Source organism: Protopterus annectens, chromosome 1.part1, assembly GCF_019279795.1.
Source record: "Protopterus annectens isolate FY-2018-M chromosome 1.part1, PAN1.0, whole genome shotgun sequence".
Lineage (NCBI taxonomy): Eukaryota > Metazoa > Chordata > Ceratodontiformes > Protopteridae > Protopterus > Protopterus annectens.
Genome location: NC_056726.1, coordinates 1,148,010,899 through 1,148,034,796, shown reverse-complemented (window position 1 = coordinate 1,148,034,796; position 23,898 = coordinate 1,148,010,899). Strand labels below are relative to the sequence as shown.

Below are 23,898 nucleotides of genomic sequence, written 5' to 3'. Positions count from 1 at the left end.
TCAGCCTCCCAAATGGGGGGTAAAGGGGGCTTCCCCCCCTGCTTTTAGCACGATTGTTTGTGTGTGTGCTAGTTTGTGTATGTGTGTGTTGCTTTGTTTTTTTGGAGTGTCGGCAGGTAGGTGTATTTGTGTTTGTGTGGTGTAGTGTTAGGTTCATGTTACGTTCTTGGTTTTCAAGTTTCGGGTTTTTGATTTTTTGGCTTTATAGTCTCGAGATACTGAAATTCAATATTTCAGTATTTCAAGATTATAAAGTGAATATATATATATATATATATATATATATATATATATAATATAGATGCAACCCCTCCACTCACACACGCTCATACAAATGTCAGAAATGAGTACCCTATAGTAGGTTGTTTGGTCAAGGGGTCAGCAAAATTATATGTATGTCTAATCAGTTCTGCAGCTGTTTGAATTGTGCTATAGCCAATCATAGTTTTGATTAATTATGGACTTGATTGTGTGACTGTGATTCACTTTGGCCTTCACTGGATAGCAGTATAGTATATGTAAGTAAAGGGAGTGTGCATGGGTGGGAGTATATAAAGCGCCTCCTACATAAATGCTTGTTGTGTTGTAGGATTTTAATGATCTGAAGCAAACTGTATATCTCAGAAAGCTTTAAAGGTCAGACTATTTTTTATATATTGTGTGGAACAAGATCTTTTCTGGTTTTCATAGAGGCTTATAATTTTTGGGAAGCCTTAACTCAGAGGTTCCCTCATTTCTTTAAGCTTTTCTGATTCATAAGTACCATTCTACTTCTGAGGTTCTCCACTCATGGATGCCTCAAAAAGAAGGGTTGTCTCACAGGCAGAGCTGTGGCTCTCAATTTGATCTGCAAAGAGATTCAGAGGATCAATCAGCTGAGTAAAATTTTCATCTAGGAGAAAAAAGTGACCAGTGTAAAAATATGGTGGTCACCCTTTCAGTCCTGTGGGAGTACCTGCTGTGCAGGAAAGTTCAGTCAAGATGTGGCAGTGGGAAATCTGTATTTGTGTGCATGTATGCATGTGACTGTATGTGTATGACTCTATAAGGTCATGAATGAAGCTGCACGGATGCATGCATGAATGTGTGTGTGTGTGTGTGTGTGTGTGTGTGTGTGTGTGTGTGTGTGTGTGTGTGTGTGTGTGTGTGGTTGGTAGCTGTATCCATATTTGCCAGAAATACCATCACGTTATGCAAATATGTGAGTGCATGTATATAAACCCCTGTGTTACCGCTGGATTGCAAATTGTCTATCTGACAAATCCCAGAATGTGAAAGTTGGTGGTACCCTCTCAGGATGTAAAATTGTAACTGTAATTGTTGGGTACTCTGCTGTTTGGCATTTATTCTGCAGTTATCCATTCCAGTATACTAGAACTGTGAGTGGGCAAGTTTGTTGATAACTACAAGTTGGGCACTGTTATTAGCTCATAAATGAACACAACACAAGTGCAGCAAGGTTTACTATTGAAATTCTGAAACTGCATGGGTCGACTGGTCAGAATGTCTCGCTGAAATGATGAATTCAGAATTTTGAAACAGCAACCCAATGCAAAAAAGAATACATCGACATCCATAGTTTGATGTATTTTACATAGCAGGAATTGATATCGGTCATCCATGCTATGCACATTAATGTACCGTTACACTCTTCAGTCAATGGTACATTAATTGTACTATTTTGCAGGGGGGAGGGGGTGCGTCCCCCCCAACTCCTTGCAAATTAAATATACCAACTCCAAGATTGCACTACAGTAAGGAAGTGGGTAATTCCCTGTTCTTCACTGAACTGCAATCTCCATGCACAATGCCAAACTCAAATACTTGAACTACACTACCCATTCACTGTAATGTAGTCAATATATTTTAGTTTAGCATTCTGCCCACTTGAAAACTGCCTTTTGACCACATGCCGGACGACCCAAGCGGTTTCAGAATTCTAATAATAAACCCTGCAGCAAGGGCTGGGATATGGACATACCTGATATACTGAAAATGGTCTGTAGTTGCATCCAATTAAGTTCAGCATAGTAGCATTTAAAAGAAATAAAACAAAGGTGTTTCCACCTCATATGTTAGAAATGGTACTCCTCTTCAGACAGACATGGTCATAAGAGAGATGGGTAGTTATATGGACAATTCTCACTCATTTGTTCACCATGTTTCCACTGTAGTCAGAAAATAATTCTTCCTGGTCCAGTTAATTTCTAAGGGCTTATCTTCATGATACAAAATAGTCATCCTGACACATTACTTCTCCTTCTGTCATATCCATCTTGAATATAAAGCTCCCTTTAGTATTTATAAATCAAAGCATATCGCTCAACTAGAAATGCTCCAAACATACTGTACCAAAATAAATAAAGGCCTTAAATCGTTCAACTACCTGATAGATTAGCAGAACTCTCGCTGTACTCAGTCACCTGCAAACTGCTCCAAAGTGGCCAGTTTCTTGCTTTTTAAACTATGAAAGACCCAATCTTGTTTGACCAAATGTTTCTTTTGAACACCAGAGGCTCTACAAAGACTGTTTCTATGGGCATAAATCTACACCAACAAATAAACCAGACTCATTGGAGAGATAGTTTCCTACCTCAATATAGTGTTTCTCATTGTGGCCATATCCGTCTATAAATTTCATTTGCTCATGACTGTCTTAAAGTACTAAGCCTCACTGGGCAACCAGCAAGAGCAGTGAGCAGTTTTCTGATTCATAGGGTGTATGCTGATCTTGGACGGTATAGTATAGTAAACTTGCATTTGTTGTAATTAGGAGTAAGAAGAGTCCAGAAAGAAGTACATATAGTAGAAGGTCTTCAGTGAGGACATGTAAATGCATGTCCCAAATTCTGGTGAAAGATTCAAAGAGGTTTGAATTAAGTCATTTTATACAGATGTTACAAGTGTGCATTTCTCTTAGTTTTTAATACTGGGCACTCTATTGATTGCAGTTTTCTTGTTCTGTTTCATATATTTCATACTTGTGTGTGTGTGTGTGTGTGTGTGTGTGTGTGTGTGTGTGTGTGTGTGTGTGTGTGTGTGTGTGTGTGTATATCTATATATATATATATATATATATATATATATATATATATAGTGGATATAAAAAGTGTACACACCCCTGTTAAAATGCCAGGTTTTTGTGATATAAAAAATGAGAGCACAACTTTTCCCACCTTTAATGTGACCTATAACCTGTACAATTCAATTGAAAAACAAACAAATCTGTTAGGGGAAAATATAAACAATAAAAAACGTACAATAAGCTGGTTGCATAAGTGCACACCCTTAAACTAAGACTTTGCTGAAGAACCTTTTGATGATTTAATTACAACATTCAGTCTTCTTTGGTACACACCAGCCATCAATTAAAGAGACTCTTATTAACTTCAAATAAAGTTCAGTTGTTCCAGTAGGATTTTCCTGACATTTACTCAGTTGCCTGCTACAGCAATACCCATTGTTCACAGCTTACAAAACATCAAAAGAATCTCATTGTTGGAAGGTATCAGTCAGGAGAAGAGTACACAAAAATTTCCACAGCATTGGATATACCATGGAACACAGTGAAGACAGTCATCAAAAAGTGGAGAAGATATGGGATGACAGTGACATAGCAAAGGACTGGATATCCCTCCAAAACTGATGAAAAAACAAGATGAAAACTGATCACGGAGGCTGCCAAGAGATCTCCAGCAAAACTGAAAGAGCTGCAGGAATTTCTGGCAAGTACTGTTTGTGTACTACATGTGACAACAATCTCCCGTATTCTCCATATGTCTGGGCTATGGGGTAGCACTGAAAGATGAAAGCCTTTTCTTACACAGAAAAACATACAGGCCTAACTAAAATTTGCAAAACAATGCATCAAGTCTCCTAAAATCATGTGAGAAAATGTGTTATGTTCTGATGAGACCAAGGTTGAACTGTTTGGCAACAATTCCAAATGGTAAGTTTGGAGCAAAAACAACACTTAGCATAACCAAAAGAACACCATCCTCATGGTGAAGCATGGTGGTGGCAGCATCATGCTTTGGGGTTGCATTTCCTCAGCTGGAACTGGGGCTTTAGTCAACATGAAGAGAATTATGAACAGTTCCAAATACCAGTCAGTTTTGTCCCAAAACCTTCAGTCATCTGCTAGAAAGCTGAAGATGAAGAGGATTTTTACCTTTCAACATGACAATTACCCCGAGCATACATCCATATCAACAAAAGAATGGCTTCACCAGAAGAAAATTAAAGTTTTGGAATGGCCCAGCCAGAGCCCAGACCTAAATCCAAAGAAAATCTGTATGGTGACTTGAAGAGGGCTGTGCACAAGAGATGTCCTTGCAATCTGTAAGAGTTGAAGTGCTTTTACAAGGAAGAGTGGGCAAATATTGTCAAGCCAAGATGTGCCATGCTGATAGGCTCCTACCTAAGAAGAATAAATGTAATTAAATCAAAAGGTACTTCAACAAAGTATTAGTTTAAGAGTGTGCACACTTATGCAACCAGTTTATTGTATGTTTTTTTATTTTTTATATTTTTCCCCTAAAAGATTTGTTTGTTTTTCAATTGAATTGTACAGGTTATAGGTCACATTAAAGGTGGGAAATGTTTTGAAATGATTTATTGTGGTCTCATTTTTTCATATCACAAAAACCTGCTATTTTAACAGGGTATGCAGTATAACAGAAGAAGGAAAGTCATGGCAAAAACTGGGAGGTGTAGCACCCAGCAGGATAAAAGCTCTACCATCAAAGTAAACATACAAGGTCTACCAAAGCCAAATTTGAGGTACATTTGACCTCCCAGGTCAAAGACAACCATAAGGCACTCTTTAGCTATGTCCCCAACCTCAAAGGCAATACACAATTGTTACACTGTATTCAGAATTCATAAGACCAGTTACTAAGTACAATGCCCATTTTGTTATGCGCCTAACCAGGAACATCCAACAATTGGAATATCCACAGAGCTTCCTCACTGAAAGTATATAGGATGTAAGTAACATATCCTGTGCAGACTGCCTCAGGACCCTATCCCTGTATTCTGTCTCCTTCAGGCTACTGAGGGGACATGTATTCCTGGATTACAAGGCATTGTCGAATCCCACCCTGATGGACCTGCTGCATATCTGCAAAAAAAAAAAACAAAAAAAACAAAAAAAAAACAGAATTATCATCTAAAGACTTAAACCTTGATTGTGATATTATTTATTTATTTTATTTTATTTTACATTTGTTGACTGGGCTAGTCTAGCTGGATATATGTCCAGTAGAGGCCCGGGGAGAAAAGCTCCACATAGAAGACATACACAAACAGTACATTAAACATTAATTACAAGAATCATGTTAGACAATAACGTGTATTCCATGGTAACAAAAAAAAAATTGTTTTTTTTTTTTTTTTTTTACTATGAGAAAAGAGACAAGGATTTAGAAGTATGTGGTAGACACCCAAAGCAAAGTGATGAGCAGGAATAAGAGAACAAAGTACTTAAAAATGGGATTGGAATAATTAGCTGTAGGGTAGTAACTTGTTGATAAGACAGTAAGACGGCCAATTCAGTAGTACCTAGTTACAGTAAGTCAGCTTAAATGGTTGTGGCCTTAAAGAGAGATGTAAAAAAGATGTTGGGCAAGACTTAACAGTGAGAGATACTCTAGTCAGGGTTAGTACAGGGACATAGCCAGTGGGTTGTAAGGTATGATTTAAGTTTCTTTTTAAATAGTGAAGTTGAAGAAAGAGCTGTACGTTCTCCAGGAAATAGGTTCCAGTTTTTGCCTACAGTGTTAGCGAAGAGAGATTCTCCTGCTTTATTGTTAGATTTTTGAGTAGAGATGAGTAGTTTGTTTGCAGAGCGTAGGTTTGTAAGATTTTTATATGGGCAGATTAGACTTTTGAGAATCGGTGTGTTACTTAGATGATACAGGGTTTTATGGGTAATAGTTAGTTGGTGAAGTAGAATTTGGTTCTGCAGTTCCAGCCAACCCAGTTATTTCAGATTTTGGCAGTGGTGGGATCTAACAGGGGAGTCGGTAGCAAATCTGGCAATGTTGTTGTAGGAGATTGCCAGCTTGTTGAGGTTGCTTTTTGATAGATTAGTGTATACAGGGGATGCATAAAAGAGTGTTGAGATGAGGTGGGTGTGGGCAATAGAAGTTCTAGCTATGGGAGTAAGGAAAGGTTTGATTCTATAGAGGCAGCCTAGTTTTCGGTTAACTGATTTTATTGTGGTGTTAATATGAGTATCAAAGTTAAGGCTGTGGTCAATTGTCACTCCCAAGAGTTTAGTGGTAGTGTCAGGGGATATAACTGTACTATTTTTAGATTTAATAGTGAAGTAAAGTGGGGGGGCTTGAGTGTGGGAGTAAACATTAGAAGTTTAGTCTTTTTGGGGTTAAGGAGGAGGCAACACTGTAAAAAACAATCCTCAACAAGTTCAAAGACATTTTGGGTGAGTGACTGCAGTTCAGATGGTTCAGTAGCTGAGGAGATTAAGGTAGAGTCATCTGCGTATTGAATGGATACAGCATATGGGATACTAGTAGACAGATCATTTATAAAGATAGAGAATAGAAGAGGGCCCATAATAGAACCTTGGGGTACACCAAAAGGGACAGGAAGGTGGGAAAATAGAGTGTTGTCCCAGAGTACTGCCTGTTGCCTGTTGTATAAGTAGGACTTGAACCACTGTAGAGCTTGACTATCAAGTGAAAGGGACTTAAGTATATTCAGTAGAAGGTGATGGTTGACCATATCAAATGCTTTTGAAAGATTTATGAAGATAGCAGAGGACAGGGTGTTACTGTTATGGTTCTTGTTAATATGGTCAGAGAATGATAAGAGGGCTGTAGTGGTGCTGTGGAAAGGTCAAAAGCCATGTTGCGAGCTAGCTCAAAGGTTATTTTGGAGGAGATGGTCTAGCAGTTGACGATGGATGCATTTTTCCAAGATTTTAGCTATGGGAGAGAGCAGGGCAATTGGACGGTAGTTAGAAAGTTCTGTTGAGTTACCACCTTTGTGTAGGGGAATTATATGTGAGATTTTCCAGATGGATGGGATGGTGCCTTCAATGATGGTTCTATTAATTAGGATAGAGATAGGGTAAGCAATAAATATAGCTGCTATTTGAAGATACTTAGCAGATAAGAGGTCGGCAGAGGGGGTAGACGGTTTAAGTTTTTGAAGAAGAGTACAGATAAGGGATGTAGACACAGGTTGGAGTTGGAAAGTGGGTGGTGGGTTCTTTAAGGATGAAGAAAGATTAGAGGATACAGGAGGTAGAGAGTTAGCAAGTGACTGGATAGCTTCAGTGAAGAAGGTATTGAAGGAATCAGCAATTAGTTTGTGAGTGTTAGTGGTATTTCCAGAGGGGGTTGGTGTTTTAGAGTTGCCGGGATGTAGTAGTCTATTGATTCCTGACCAGAATTTTTGTGGACTTTGTTGGTTGGAATGTTGGAGTTGAAAGAAGTTTTTTTTGTCCAGTAGTATAGATGTTTTAGTTGAGTTTCTAAGTTGTTTAAATTTTAGCTGATCTGATGGGGTTTTAGAGGTACACCATTTGGCCCAAAATTTTTTTCTTAGTAGAATATTTTGCTTAGTTTCCTTCATAAGCCAAGGTGCAGTTTTGGTACTGCTCCTTCAAGTATGAAAAGGGGCATGGAAATCCAAGATTTCAAGGAACTTAGAGTTGAAGTATGTCACTGCTTCATCTAGTTGCAGGTATTTTAAAGATGACCAGTTGCATACACTCAGTTCATTCTGGAAGTGTTCTGGGTTAAAATGTTTATTGCAATAAGATGTTTTAAAAGTTGAGGGACTGGTAATATTAGTCTTATGTCGAATTATGTAAGTTAGAGAGTGGATTACTAATGTCTGCTGGTAAGATACCTGTCATATATAATGTGAATATAGTATTTATAAGGATCCAATCTAGGGTGGATTCTTTGTTAGTAGGTTTATGGATACGAGTAGGTGAAATGATAGTTTGGGAGAAGCCATAAAGGTTTATGTGGTTAGATGGGTTATTGGAATTATAGGTATTCCAGTCTATATTAAAGTCGCCTAGAAGAATGGTTTCTTGTGGGTAGTTAGTGGATAGCCAGCTAAGGATATTTTCAAGGGAGGTGATGTTATTACCTGGAGGAAGATATGAGCATATAATGTAGATGGCCTTACTAATATTTAGCTGAAGCTTAGTAATAAGAATTTCAGCATTGCTATCAGAAGGTGGGTGTATATCAAGTGGTGTAATGTGTAAGCCTGCTTTGCATATTACGGCTACTCCCTCACCCTTTTTTGTTAGGGCAATCCATTCTTATAATGCTATACCCAGGAGGGGTGATTTCATAGTCTTGGGTTGTTGGTTTTAACCATGTTTCGGATAGGCAGAGAATGTCAAAGTTATATACATCCAGTAAGGCATGAAGGTGAGTCACTTTGTTACTGACACTTTGTATTTTTAAATGCGATATGAAGAGGGAGTTAGGAGGCCTAGTAGGGGTATGACAGGGAGAGGGAGAAGGTTTCTATGGGTTAGCTGGTCTAAAAATGGATGGGCCAGGATTGGGATGAATGTCACCATCAAGTAGGAGGTGAAGGTGTAGTCTTGGTGTGTGAATTATAGTAAGATTCAATATGTTATGCACTTTTTTGACTTAGTGGAGTTTATAGCTAATGTGGATGACTCTATGATACTTTGGGAGGAGGTAGTTAGTTACAGAAGTAATGTTGATGTGTTTAAGAGTAGCTGACGAGGATGATGGGTTAGTATCTTTTGTGTTCAGCTGGAAGTTAGTGAAGCTAAGATGTTCATAGGCAGTTAGTATATAAGGAAGGAAAAGGAAAGGCAAAATTAAGAGTAGTAGTAGGGGTTTGAGATGAGTTGATATGGGATAAGTAGGCATAGTGCTGAAGAAGTAAAGGGTGGAGAGTAAGTAGGCAAGAGTATAAAGTTAATTAGGAAGAGTCTCGTAAGATAGGAGATCTTTAATGATATGTAGGATGGGATTGGATCATGGGGAGGTGGGAGTGGTTAGAAAGGTATAAGGCTAGGTACACTGGGGGTGGGTGAGCTTTGGGGGTAGGGTAGGGGAGCGGAGTGAGCCTGCAGGGCGAACAGAGCGGGAAGAACCAGATGAAGGATGAGAAAAGAGAATTCAGTGAAAACAATCAGTGAAATGCTGACTACTGAGGGTAAGTGAAGGTAGAGGAGAGTAAAGGTGGGAGTAGACTTAAGTGGACGTGTGAGGAGGAGGGTAGCTAAATGAATTGTAGTGGTGAGTTAGAAGGGGTACAGTGGGGCTTCAACAAAAGAAAGTAAGGAAAAACTAATTTACTGAGAGTTTCTAATATGAAGCAGTAGGTGGATGTACAAGGAAAGTATCAGGAGAAGGGTGCCATCTAGTGGGTAAAAGCTATACTGCTACGGTAGCTCCTGGAGGGAGATAGGAGGACAAGGAGTAAGGGAGGGAAATAGTGCAGTCAAGTACAGAGGTTTCAACAGGGAAGGGATGGAGGTAAAAAAGTAGAGAGGAGTATGGCTGCTGGTTATCCTGGCAGGGAAGGGTACATATGCACCTATTATGTACAACAAATAGATTAGCATACAGTAAATAACATACTTTCTTGTATCCTTGAGGGAAAGAGTTCAGGAAGTCGTTTGCCTCTATTCATTACTTAGGAAGAGACAGCAGGAATTTTATTTTAAACTACTGTTTTGAGGTCTTCAGGTAGGGCAGGTTCCCAAACCCTAATTTGGGACAGGCAGGTTGACTAGTTTCTTTTATCCTTGAGGGGAAGAGTTCAGGAAGAAGTTTGACTCTATTCCTTACTTAGGAAGAGACAGCAGGAATTTTATTTTAAACTACTGTTTTGAGGTCTTCAGGTAGGGCAGGTTCCCAAACCCTAATTCGGGACAGGCAGGTTGACTAGTTTCCTGTATCCTTGAGGGGAAGAGTTCAGGAAGATGTTTGCCTCTATTCCTTACTTAGGAAGAGACAGCAGGAATTTTATTTTAAACTACTGTTTTGAGGTCTTCAGGTAGGGCAGGTTCCCAAACCCTAATTCGGGACAGGTAGGTTGACTAGTTTCTTGTATCCTTGAGGGGAAGAGTTCAGGAAGAAGTATATAAATAGGACCTGCTTGAGAGACAGGTATGTATCGCAGATACCATCCTTTCTCGAGAACAGGCTCCCCATCCATGTGAATCAGAGTTCCACCCTAACTCAGTTCAACTGTAACCTGGACATTTGGATGAGGAACAGGAAACTTGTCCTTGCTTTAGCACCTATGTCTCTAATAGACTCAGGCAGCCTGTAAAAGGTTCATCTCCCAGACCTCTGCTTTTAAATATTTCACCTCCAAGCCCCTGCTTACACTTATCAAGGATGTGAGAACTTGTCAGAAACTTGAGATGCATGGCTACCTATGAACTCATTCAGGTGGCAGATAGCCTGTTTTAAAACTATAGTTAAATAATGAGTCCATTGGTCCTGACAAGTCATAGATTTAACTATTCAGGAAGCATCCTGGGATGTTATCAGGGCCCACTGTGGCAGTGTTCTTGGCTTTAGTGGGTGCAGCCAGTACATGTTCCCTAATTATATTTGGAGGGTTATGTTTGATGGTATTTTTTTGGGGGGTTGGGGTGATACAGGGGGTAAAGTTGGAAATGAATTTGTCTGCTAACAGGTTTGCTATATTGCCAGATTCAGTGAATGTGGCACCATTAACCATCAGTTCAGGATTTTGCTGTGTGTTGTCCTTGAGGTTTTTGATATAGCTGAAGAAGCCTTGTTATTATCATTCACCTTAGAGGCTACCTTAACCTCAAAGCTGGCTTTAACTAACTAAATAGCCCTATCAGTTGCCTATTTACTTTGTTGAGAGAGTTATTATCTTTGTGGGAACTACCCTTCTGATTTTGCCATATTATTTTTCCTTTTGCTGTATATCCTGTTTAATTTGTAATGCCACCAGGGTGGTTTCTTTTTGGTAAGTACAGCACCCTCTATTCAGCCATTGACATAGTTGTAGAGAGTTTCTGATAGCAATTCAGCATAGGCTGCTGTGTTCTCTCAGTTTGGAGGGGCACTGAATTTTGACAAACCATCACTTAATTGTAATTTGCCTTTGAATAGTTCCTAATTGCCACTGGTTTGAATGGGATTACTGAGTTGATTTTGATTTTGAAGGAGACAGTTTTATTTTTGGACCTTACTGGGGAGGATGTGACATTGAGATGCGCAGCATTCATCCATATATGTTAACACAGGGCCCAGTATGTTGGAGCTTCATGTAGGAGGATTTGCTATTCAGTCAATGTTTTTTGTATTTAAGAAGTCCAGGAATCTCTTTGCCTGTAGATCTCAGGCTGTGTAGGATGCTCAGTCTATAGAGGGGCAATTAACGTCTCCAGTGAGTAGTGTGATATGTTGGATGGTAAGTGTCCGCAGTAGGTCCATGTATGCACTGTGAGCTTTTTGGGTCATGGAGGGTGACCTATAGCTGTCTGGGATATGCTTTGGGATTTTGTCTTTGGTGATCTGCATGAAGAGAACTCCAGCACATTATCCTGTTTGACCACCCTATAGGTATGCTTGTTATTGATGTATATTGAGACACCTCCACTTTTACCCCTTGTCTATGCAGCTACTGGTCTAAAAGTGTGGAAGGACTGAAACATTGCACTTTCTCCAGAGTACTCTCTCCCACTTTAAACCACATCTTGGTAACTGCACAGATATCTATATTCTTGAGTGTGAGGAGGACTTGGAGGGAGTGTAGTTTTTTTATTTAGGCTTCTGGCATTGAGGTGTAACATCTTGAGGTTTTGTTGAGTTGATTTTGCTATGCTAGTAGGTTTGTCAATTTGTCATTGCCTTAAAATGGCATTATTGGGGTGAATAAAGTTTTAGACAGCATTCAAAAGCCCAGAAGGGAAATGTGCAGACCTTCCTTGGCAAAGCAATGTGGTCTGTTAACCATGTCCTTCCAAGATGGCAAATGTTGGATCCACTTAGAATGTCACCAGAAAGACAGATAGATGTTGAAATCAATCATGTTTTAGTCATATTGTGACATCATCATCAGCTATGGAAATATGCTGCTCAGTGCCAGGCTCATATTAGCCTAAGAGACATAGTCTGAAAGCTCCATAATGTCTCTCTTCATACAGTCCAGGGAGGTACATCTCAGGTTATTTACACCTACATGGACAATGATGGAATCACACTGGTACCTGTGGGGTAATGACTTCAGTGTGTGTGTGTGTGTGTGTGTGTGTGTGTGTGTGTGTGTGTGTATGTGATTTGGAACATCCTGGTCCAGATAAGCAACTAACAGTTATAATCTACTTGTTCAGCATAGTTAGAGGGCTATCAGTATATCTAACAATCGAGTCCCATATGATAAGATTCCCGGGAAGTGTGTTTGCTTGCCTTAGGGGCTTAGGGTTTGGGGCTCCACTGAGAGTGACAGTATGTGTGTGGTGTTAGGTATTGTTTTTTTTTTTTTGAGAGCCTTTGGGCTTCTGAGGCATTGCTTTGACAACAGGCGGTCTAGGCAATATTTGCTGTTTGGGAAGATTGCTTTTAAGTGCCTCAGCATACTTTCGTCTATGTGTGTGTGTGTTTTGTGTGAAATGTGAAGTAGGTGTTGTAAGTGTGGTTTCAACAATTGATGTGTACTTGTATGTGTAAGTTTAGCTTTGTGTGTCATTGTGTAAGTATACCTCTGACATACTGTGGCTGCTTCACTTTAAGGATTAAGAGGTGGTCAGTAAACATGATAGTCTTGCTACATTGTTTCAAGATTCCCATATATACCAAGCTATGTTCATAGAAGTCAGGACATTTTGTATCCATGCTGTCCAGTCCTTTTATATATGTGATACAAGCTGTGATGGTATATCAGATTTAGAAGGCTATTAAGTGTGCTTTGTTGGTACAAACTAATAAGGTTGCTTTATTAGGTAGATTAAGCTAAACAGTACTTTAATGTTTACACAATATGGAATTCCACTAAATCTGTAGGTATTGACACGTGACATCCAACTATCTGCTCTAAGCTTGTCAGCACATTAGGTATTTGTGTTATATTTCTGCTTTACAGGGTACCATTTTATGGACAATTCTACAGGTAAAATTTGCTTTCTGGCTGTTTGCTACTGTACAGGGCACTGCTAACCCATGCAAATATGCAAAGTGTATAGCATAGAAAAAAGAGAAAGCTAATTTATAAGCCCTGTGTCCATTAAAATGACTGCACTACGATTCCTTTTGTGTATTTCCCAACTCAGACAGACCAAGCATATACCAGGTTTCTATTAGATGACCAAAGATGCATTCTATCAAATGCGTCTTGTTCGAACTTATAACAACAAAAAGGCAAAATAGCAAAGTGGCTTTTAAGTGAATTCTTTCCCAGGGAAAGAATTTGCTTGGCCACTTCTGTTACTTTGCTGTTTTCGGCACTGTAGTATGATCTCAGAAATATTAAGTGGGGGGTGTGGGGGCGAAGCCCCCCACTTTATGTATTGTTTCAATTTTCTTTTTCTTTTTTTTTTTTTTTTTTTTTTTGGAACAGCGATTTTTTTTTCCTTGGAAAAAAATCGCTTTTCTGAGCTTTCGAGATTGTAAGCTTTCGCTTACATGGGGTTGATTATTCATCGTTCACTTTTTTAAGCATTCAATGATATAATATAGACCCAAATATCTCCTTCCACAAGATGAATAAACCCAAACCTACTAATGTAAAAACACAGTAGATGAGATCCCCAAGTATAAAGCTACCACAAAACACTTAAACAACTAGACATCAAATGTAATTTTAAGCAGATTCAAGATAAGCAAAATATAAAAACAGTAAAGTATAAATGTAGCAGAGACAATTTTCTCACTATTGAACTTCTATACAGGTTAAGGAGCCAGAATATGAAGAAATTTGCTAGTAATACTGTTTATGGAAAATATGCAGTAATAAATGACTATGCCACAAATCTGGCAGTAGAAGTACACAGTTCTGCCACAACTGTGGATTAATTAGCAAGAATGTGGCCTAGCAGAGTTTATAATACAAATGGCTATCTCTAACAAGTAATTCTACTTGTGGAAGTAAAAGTGTAAAATAATGCAGGAACTCAATTTTCCCACAATTGCTAATTAAAATTCAAGGCTAAGGTCCCAGAACAAACTAAAAATTCAAACAGATTGTACATATCAGAAAAGTATAAAGTTAGTATCACCATGTAAGTAACAGTAAGTGCAACTTAAATTTTAATCATAACTGAAATAATTAGAATAATTTAATTATCTTTCCTTTTTAATGAAAAATATGTTAATTACAGTTCCACACCTCTCCAAATTTAGGATAAGAAACACTGGGTTGGGGTAGCTCTGTGCTAGAAATAGTAGACTAGATAAGAGTGGTTTCCAATCACATAAACCAAATATTGGAGCTCTTTCAGAAATATTACCTTAATGTGTTAGTGAGGAATGGGTAAAACAGGTAAAACAAAAGTAGAATATAAAAAAAAACTTAAGTACAAACTGGAGTAGAGACAGTTCTCTTATTGTTAAACTTCTACTAGAGTTTAAGGCACCAGACTATTCAGAAATTACCAGTAACTCTATTTATGGAATAAAATGCAGCTTTAAATGACTACAGCACAAATCTGTCAGTAAATAGGGCACGATTCTGCCATGTCTGTGAATTAACTACAAGAATTTGGACCAGCAGGATTTAAAATTCAAATGGATAGCTTTTGCAAGTAATTCTAGATGTGGAAATCAAAGTGCAAAATAATGCAGAAGCACAGTGTTCCCATAACTGCTAATTACATTTCAGGACTAATGTCCCAGAACAAACTAAAAAAATGCAAATGGATGGAAGAGAGCAGAAAAGTACAAAGATGTATCACTTCTCAGGTCACTATAAGTGCAATATAAATATTTAAGCAGAATTGAAATGATTAAAATAATTCAATTCTCTTTCTTTTTGATGAAAAGTTAGTTACTGACAGTTCCACGCCTCTCCAAGTATGTGATATAAGACAGTGGAAAAGTGATTATGGCTTATACTTAGGAAGCTAGTTTTATATGTCCATAGATTTGTGCTGATGCTCATGGACAGTTTTTCCTTTTTTCATGTTTTTTCTATTTCTGATGAAATTAAAGCTAACTGGCTCATGTACTGAAGGAAAAAAGGCATGCTTGACCAGGGAGTGGAGTATGTACACGCAATATCCATTATAAAGACTCACATACCTGCTGCAGTGCCCAGGTTTGCACTGGTACTACTCATTTATTTATGCTCACTGGACTATTTACATGGTTAGTCTGGGACCATAAAGCATTAAAAACAAAATAATTAACATCACATTGAAGATATTCAGTTTGATATGCATAAATATAACATAGACTAAAACATCTATATAACATTCAGCTATGAGGTAATAATACACATAATAGTATCTATTGAAGGTAATACTATGTTATGAAGTAATAATACACAAAGTATAATGTATTAAGAAAAAGTGGTGAGAAGTGTGACAATATATGAAGGGCAATATAACTGATTTCTGTGTATGGTATTCGTTATTATAAGATAAAGTGGGTCAGGTCAGGTAAATAAATCTGTTTGTAGCAGGATCAGAAACAGCTGACAGTATCTTTGAAGAGGAAGTATTAAAGCTCCTTTCTTAATATTGCAAAGGGGGAGTTTTCTTTAAGGGAGATGAAGAGCGGTTCCCTAATATAAGAGCCATGGGCAGAAAAACTGAGGTCTGCACAGTGCAGTTTTGTTTATGGTTCAAGGAGTGAGGTTATGGCGTGAGGGAAATGTCATCTAGCAATGAAAAAGAAACTGAAAATGAATTAGTTTGAAAAGTAGAGATCCTAGTAAGTTTCATTCTGTGGCTGATGAGAAGCCATTAAGTTATGTCAAAGGTATGGCACTTGTGTTGTTTCTTTAATGACATTGCAATCAACCCTTATATGTGTTTCCATTAATTTGCAAAAGGAGAAAAGGCTTTTCTGTGAAGGAGATGCTGTTCATGAGAGACAATACTGAAGATGAGAGAGGAAGACCCATAGGAAATCTTGGTGGCCTAGAAGAGTTGTGTATTGATTTTTGATTTTGTGAACTGTATATGATGATGGAAGTTAATGTAATGATCTAGGTATATAGATAAGTAACAGACATAGGTGTTGGCTGGGATGAGACTAACATTGTTGAAAGTTATTTTCCCAAATTCGTGTGAAAGTTTGAGTGTTTGTTTGTTCTCAAAGAGCATTTTATTTTATTTTTTAGTAGTTGAGAAGTTTCCATTGAGTTAGCTACTGGGGTAGTTGGTATAGGTCCTCCAGGTAGTTGTTTTTTGATTAGTAAATAAGACTAGTGATAGCTATGAATCACATTATCATCAGCATAAAGGATGCTAAATATGTGAAGAAGGTCAGCTGGGAGTGAGCTAATGAATAAAGAGAAGAGAAGAGGTAAATAGACTGATCCTTGAGGTATCAGGGTATGCAGAGGGGCAGATTCCGAGAAGGAAGACACACTTAACTGTGCATTGTTTACTGGATATCATCATCATCATCATAATCAACCCCCTTTTTCCCATTTTCTACATGAGGTTAGGGTCTTGTGTTAATTGTTGCCATCTCTCTCTCTCTCTCTCTCTCTCTCAGTTCAATGCCACACGCCTGCCTTCTTTGAAACTCATGCCTGACTATCACAGATCGTCACTCACACAATCCATCCACCTCTTAGCTGGATGTCCTCGTTTCCTCTGACCTTTTTCCTGTATGTCATAAATCTTCTTCACTAGATTATCTTCTGCATTTCTGCATGTGTCTGAACCACCATAATCTGTTCTCTTTGATATTTTCTGCAATTGAAGCTATTTTGGCTTCTGCTGTTATGTTCTAATTTCCATCACCTCTAGCTTAATTATCGGCTCTGCCTTTACTGCCTAGGTTTCTGTACCATACAGTAGTACTGGTCGCACCACTGTCTTTTGCACCTCATTGTTTACTGGATAGGAGGCTCTTATAAACCCCGGTACTGTTTGTTGGCTAATGCCAGCCAACATGAATAAATGCTTCTTTGAGCTCTATGAAGAATGACTGAGAAGAGTTCCCCATATCAGTGTTTAGAGAGATGCTATTTTGAGTGTAAATAGAGCTGTTTGGGTGCAGTGACAGTACTAGAAGCCAGGATGTTTAGGTAAGCAGATTTTGTTAGTTTGTAAATATCTGCATAGCTTGAAGTAGATTAGTTTCTCAAATATTTTTCTGAGAGTGCTTAGGACTGAGATGGGACAGAAGTCAACAGTGGAGGAAGTTTTACTATTCAGTTTCTTGAGGGATGGCTTAATGTTGTGAATGAGGCAGATGTTTTATAAGATTTTGAGTGGATGTAATAGAAAATCTTTGCATAAGGCTGTAATCCCGGGTGAATGCCATCTGCATCTGTTAGGTCATCACTGGGGTTGTTATTAAGTAGAGTTTGGATATCTCTCTATCAGATGGCTTTAGATATCTCTCTATCAGATGGCTTTGAAATAGAATAAAGGTGTATTACAGAAGTTCAGGAGAAGAGGAAGATGTTGAAGGGGGGAGATAGAAATGGATGGGAGATTAAAGAATTGTTTGAGGAAGTCGGCTGTGAGGGAGCCAATGAAGGATGGCATTATTATTGGTTTCAGTGGATGAAGTACTGGGGAATGGCCTGTGATTTGATTTACAAGTTTACAAAAATGTTTTGATTTAGGGCAGATTTAGGGGAGAAGGCTAGGAGTTGGACTCTGTGTCTTCTGGCATTTTTTTTTTTTTTTGCATGGTTCTTTAATAGGTTGAGTCTTTTTCCATTGCACAGTAAAGAGGTCCCTTTTCCAGGATTTTTTGGTTTTGTCTCTTAGTTTGAAAAGGAGGAGCTATGTTGAAATTCACTGATTGTGTTTGCCTTTGCAAAGTTAGTAGTAATTAATTGGAGGTGTTTGGTTTGTAACTGATGCAAGCAGTTGGTAAATGTAAAACACAAACCAGGAATAATAAATATAGACAATCCAAAAATTGAAGGTACTGAAGATAACAGCGAGCCAGCGAGAAATTAAAAAAATGTATTAGCAGTAAACCAACAAGACTGAGTGCTTTCATCTGTCTATAACTATGCAAAAGCGTTATGTTTTGTAACAGTGAATGTTGTTAGTTTATTTAATGTTATTCCCCACCAATAAGGTCTTGAATGGTTTAGGGAATTTCTAGTGGATTTAAGAACATGTTCTTTTGATAAATTGAAGTTTTAGTCTACAACTTTGTTTATATTGAAGGACAGTATTTTAAGCAAAAAAGTAGTGTAGCAATGGGGGTGACTTGTCCCCCCCTGTATGCTAATATAATCCTGGTGCAGTAGGATAAACAGTACATACTGAGTAACCCAAAAATACAGGCATTAAAAATATATGCTAGATTTTGGATGATATTTTTTTAGCAGGGGAAATGAATGAAGAAGCAACTGACTTGATAAATTATTTGAATTCCACTACCTCATTTTTGAAATGTACTTATTCCTACAGCACTGAAAGTATTAGCTACCTAGATGTGCTAATAACCAAAGATCATTTTAAGGAGAGGCTTACTACTAACATTTATAGGAAACCCCACTATTCAAATTCCCTATTGCATTACTCAAGTTGCCACCCTTGGCATGTTAAGAAAGGGATGGTAAAGGGACAATTTATTTGTCTAGCTAAAATGATTTCTGATGACAATATGTTTGAGTGAGAATGTAACAAACTTCTTGACATGTTCTAGGCAAGAGGGTATCCGTTGCAATTGATTGTTAGTATTCGTAGTGAGGTTAATACTAAAAGGTTAGAAGGCACCATCCTACCTCTTTTTAGGGGTTCCACTACTCAGATTATGGAGGATGTTAATGACAGATATGCTACAGGTAACAATACTAAAAATTATGTAAGGCATTTGTCACAACTTACACTGTGGACAGTGATGCAACTGGCAACATACTATGTAAGAAGTGGAAAATATTTTCTTGTTATGGGAAAGATTTTGAGAAGTTTGGTGATAGATCATGTATAGTATATAGGACAGGGAAGAACTTGAAAAAGACTGTCGGAAGGCAATGAAAAACTGGCTTCAAATTCAGCCAAGAGGTGGGGAACCTACAATTGTGGACTCTGCAACCAATGCTAATTTATTTTTAAGGAAAACACACTACTGGTAGGGACCCACAAGTTGGTTACTTCATTCCCCTGCACTTGTAATTCAATGGGTTTAGTATACGTGGCAAAGTGTGTTCAATGTTTGTGTTTTTATGTGGGAAAAACAAACGGAAACTTAAAGAGCGTATTTACAAGCACAATCTATATATAAGGACTAAGAATGTTAAAAACTCTTTATATAAGCATGTTGAAACACACCCTGATCATTCCTTTTTATTTTTTGGATTGGATTTTGTACCCCAGAATATGAGAGGAGGGAATTGGGAAGATCTTATCGAATACAGAGAAATGATGTTGCAACTAAGGTTGAAAGCTTGTGTGGCCCCTGCCCTTAATGAATGTATTTCAATCAGTAGTGTACTAATTTTAAATCATACAAAGTGTAAACCCTGCACCTTATGTTCTAAGAACTACCTTCTTTTGTATTTAATAACGTAAGGTTAAAAATATTTTGCTTCTGTTGTTAATCGAATTGGTGGTCATGTGATTTTTTTTATTATTTAATTATTGTAGAGTTTGTTGAATTTTTTGATTCTGATGAAGTCTTGGTTTTAGACTGATGAAAGCACTTCATCTTGTTGGCTTATTACTAATAAATGTTTTAATTTTTCGCTGCATCACTGGTGTCTTCAGTACCTTCAGTTTTTGGATTGTCTGTATTTGTTGTTCCTAGTTGGTAAATGTGATGGTTTCTGAGGGATCTAAGACTGATGGACAAGCTCATATTGGTAAGATTGTCATGAAGGGCTTACATGCCTTTGAGGGTGCCTTTAGCATTGATGGAGATGTGAACGGGGATGGGTTTTAATTGTTGAAATGATGGGAAAAGATAATATGCAGTGTTACTGATGAGAAGGAATTCCTGTATAGTGGAGAAAAGCTTGGGGCAGTAGCTAATTATTAGGGCTTACTAGCAGCATTTATTTCATTGCAACTTTTCATAGGTGTAACCACTGATTTTTCTGCCAGTGCACATACTGTCATTCCCATCCACTACCTCTGCAGTATTCATATCCATGTTAATATACTGCTGGTCACTGGTCTATCGAGGCTGCATGCTCTTGTGGCACCTGTGCTGTAGTGAACAGCCTCTCCAACACAACATAGTTTAAATCCATGCATTGCTGCTTCTAACTGGCTGCTGTGCTTTTTGCATCACCTGTCATGGTGTTCTACATCAGTCAGCATTCTGGATCAACCAACAACTAGGAGTCTTACATGCTCATCTGTTTGGAGTAATGCAAGACTTGGTCCATAGCTACTGGTATTAGCATTCACTAGCATATATTTGCTGATAAAGTAGGCTAATACTAGAGCTTTAGTGGGCATTTAATTGCCTTTGTCAACTGTCTGGGCTTGAGCAGAACCCCATGATGAAGGTATATTTTTCTTTAACTAGTTTGTTAAAGGATGAAGAATTGTGGATGGACCAAGTATGGAACTGCCCAATCATGCCTTCTTAGCTCAGTTACAAACATTAGATTTAGCAAGTCTGTTATTCCTGTCTTTACATCTAGTCTAATTCCAGTAGTGTTCATATGGTGATCAATATAGTGGAGCTCTGTTTTACCAAAACAGCACTTTTCTTTGTTAAATTTTAAAATGGAGTTTTTAATGCCTTGTAATTCTTCTTCTAAATTTGTGTTATGCATACTTTTTTTTCTGACTCAAACACTAGAATGCATTCTATAGCAGCAAAACACTGTCCAGACTATCAAGTAAATTTGCCATTTTATGTGGAAATCTATGAAAAATATCTTTTGCACATTATTTTTCATAGGAATATAAGAACAAAGAAGCAATACTTGGTAGGCATTCATGGAGAACATAAGATGCCTATACATATATACACTGAAGTGGACATACTTAGAAGTTCTTGCCACCCTTTAGGAGAATTTAGTAGTTTGGTCATCCTTAACCGAGCAGGGCTGTGCATGATAACCCTGGTGTAAGTTTGTATTTAAACATCAGTTCAACAAAACTAGTTTTAAAGATGAGAATACATTGAGTTAGGAGCCTAGCCCTACCACGAGTATTGTTTATTTACTGGTGCACATTTAGCCTCCTAGTATGGGTGTTTCTAGAGCCATTGGTATTGTGAAAGAAGTGAGATGCAGGTCTCCTCAGAGCCGTTTGTTGGAGACTGAGTATTAGAGTTGTTGGGCTAATCTTTCCACATTGTTGAAGAATTTATGGCCTTCGATTTCTTTTGGGGGCTTTACAGTTGAGTAAAATGCTTGAATTTGTATACGCCAAAGGGAGAATTATATTTGAAGATAGATCTGATAAATAAATGGTTCATTGATAGGAAGAATTCTTTGCACCTTGTAAATTTTTCCTTGGAAATTAACTGGACCGCACAGAAGGAGTTTCTGATAATGGTAAAAATGTGAAAATGCAAAGTCAAATAAAAGAAAGTTTCCCACATAGATACTCAGGACTTTTATGATCATATGTCTGAATACAATTGCCATTAATAACATATGTGGTGGGGCAGCAGTCTTGCCAAATGCTGCTATGCTTTATTTTTTGCATTTAGCTTGAGCCCTTTTTTGGTAAACAGGTATATATCATAGACCTTGATGGAGATATTTAGTTTGAGCAGATGAGCACACAACCCTATCCAGCTTGCAGTCATTTAAAAATTTGCTCAGCCATACTTCTGGGTTATTGGCTTGAATGATCACAAAATAAATGCCAAACACAAATTGATAAACCTCACTAGTTCCAATTCTACATTCAGACAGAGTACCATTTTACAACTTTGGAACTATGAATATCTAGTTTGTAATCCATATTAATTATCCAGTTCATAATCCAAATGAATAATGTAGAGGTTTACATTAAATTTATCAAATTTTTCAACAATACCAGCATGGAATATAGTGTCAAAAGACTTAGTTAGATTGAGACAAGCACAAAATGTCATTAACTGCAAACTCTAAAACCATTTCAAAGAAGCATATTAGGTTTGGGACAGGACCTGCCCTTCATAAAACCAAACTGACGGGTCTATATCATATGAGCGAATAGGAAAAACTGCGAACGCTCACAATCTCGAAAGTACCGCACCTCAAACTTGATATTGTGGGGGGCTGCGCTCCCCCCCCCGCTAAATATATATTCCAATTCCAAGATCACACTATAGTGAGGAAAGGGCAAATATTCCATTCTTCACTGTACTGTGATCTCAGAAAAAGCACTTCGAGGTCCAGTACTTTTGAGATTATGAGCGTTCATGATTTTTCCTATTCGCTCATATGATGTAGATCCAAACTGATTGGGGTCTAGATAAGCTAAGTTATCTATGTCTGCATAAATGAGATCCACTATGGGATGTTCAGTGGATTTACAGATAAGGCTGGTGAAACTAATGGACTTATAATTATGTGGGTCTGTAGAGGGGCCACCCTTGTTCAGGTGAGTCACAATCATTGTTCTCCAGGCATCAGTCTGTAGGCTGAGGGTGAAAAATTTAAGTATAGGGTCTAATAATGCACACTTGGCACAGATGAGAATGCAGCCCTGTATGTTGCCTGGTCCCACAGAGGTATTAATTTTTGTTGTCAACCTCTTTAATTAATATAATTTTACAAAAGATAGCAAAATGGCCTAGCCCTTTACATCTACACTTTCTGCCATATGCAACACACTGTTCAAACTCATTATGGAAACTCTTACACTTTGTCCATTTGTCAAACTTACAGTCATCTGATCATTCATTTGCTCTCTGTTCGGAATCATACCTTAAGAAACTTGCTGTAAACTTTACATTTCACTTCACTCAAATTATTTGCAATTTTTGAAAACGTATCCTTTTTTTTAACCTAATTGGTTTCTTGAGCATTCTGTATGTTTTTTTCTAATGTTTATCTTCAAGCTGCAACTTCTGAGACTTTTCTGAGATACTCCAATCATGATTATGTCACACATTTGAAGATCTTTAGTACTACTAAGCCCACATTTTTTCAGCCAGTTCATTTAATAATTTCATAAATGGATCCACACTTTTCAACCCATGTCTTGCTCACATCTGTGGAAACCCACCCTTCCATGTATTATATTTGTTTTTGGCACAAAAGCTCATTTAGTTTGTGGATTACAGTGTCATATGTAACACTGTCCCTTTGAATGAAAAGGACAAGTGTATAGACTCATCCTCTCTGCCCAGTGAATATAAATGAGTACTTACTTAGATCTAATCTATTTTTATTATTATTTTAATTTTGTTGCTACAAGAAAATTGATCAAATCCCCATCTCCAGCTTGTCCATACATAAGATTTATAGAAGTTAAATGTCTACAGTAGGTAAACTTTGTCATGACTAAAGAAATGCAATTTTTCTCGTCTGACTTTGAAAAAAAAAACAGTAAGTCTGGTGAGGTCAAATATCTTCTATCAGTAAAATATTAGACTCTGAGTGTCAGTAGACTCATGCGGCTTTTACTTGTGTAGTTATTTGATCTATTAAGACTTTTTTGTGGTTTCACTTGTTAAACTGACCCATTTATGATTACCATATTAGAGCTGCAAACCTACTTGCTACTGTACTATGAAATAAAACATTCATTCAGGACAACATGGTACCAAGCTGTAAACAATACTAACACTTTAAAGTATAAGCAAACAAACCAACACCGCCAACTCCACTATGAAGGGT

General features: G+C 37.8%; 2 protein-coding genes across 2 annotated transcripts in view; both read left to right on the top strand.

Moving 5' to 3' along the window:
- LOC122815794 (vomeronasal type-2 receptor 1-like) overlaps positions 1-20,045 on the top strand; it is a 66,795-nt gene extending 46,750 nt beyond the window's left edge. The window contains exon 4 of the mRNA XM_044088584.1: positions 19,911-20,045. Coding sequence (XP_043944519.1) covers positions 19,911-20,045 — 135 coding nt within the window. The remainder of the gene's footprint in view (positions 1-19,910) is intronic.
- A 2,528-nt stretch (positions 20,046-22,573) lies between these two features.
- Positions 22,574-23,898, top strand: part of LOC122815787 (vomeronasal type-2 receptor 26-like) — a 146,620-nt gene continuing 145,295 nt past the window's right edge. Inside the window, exon 1 of the mRNA XM_044088570.1 lies at positions 22,574-22,657. Coding sequence (XP_043944505.1) covers positions 22,574-22,657 — 84 coding nt within the window. The remainder of the gene's footprint in view (positions 22,658-23,898) is intronic.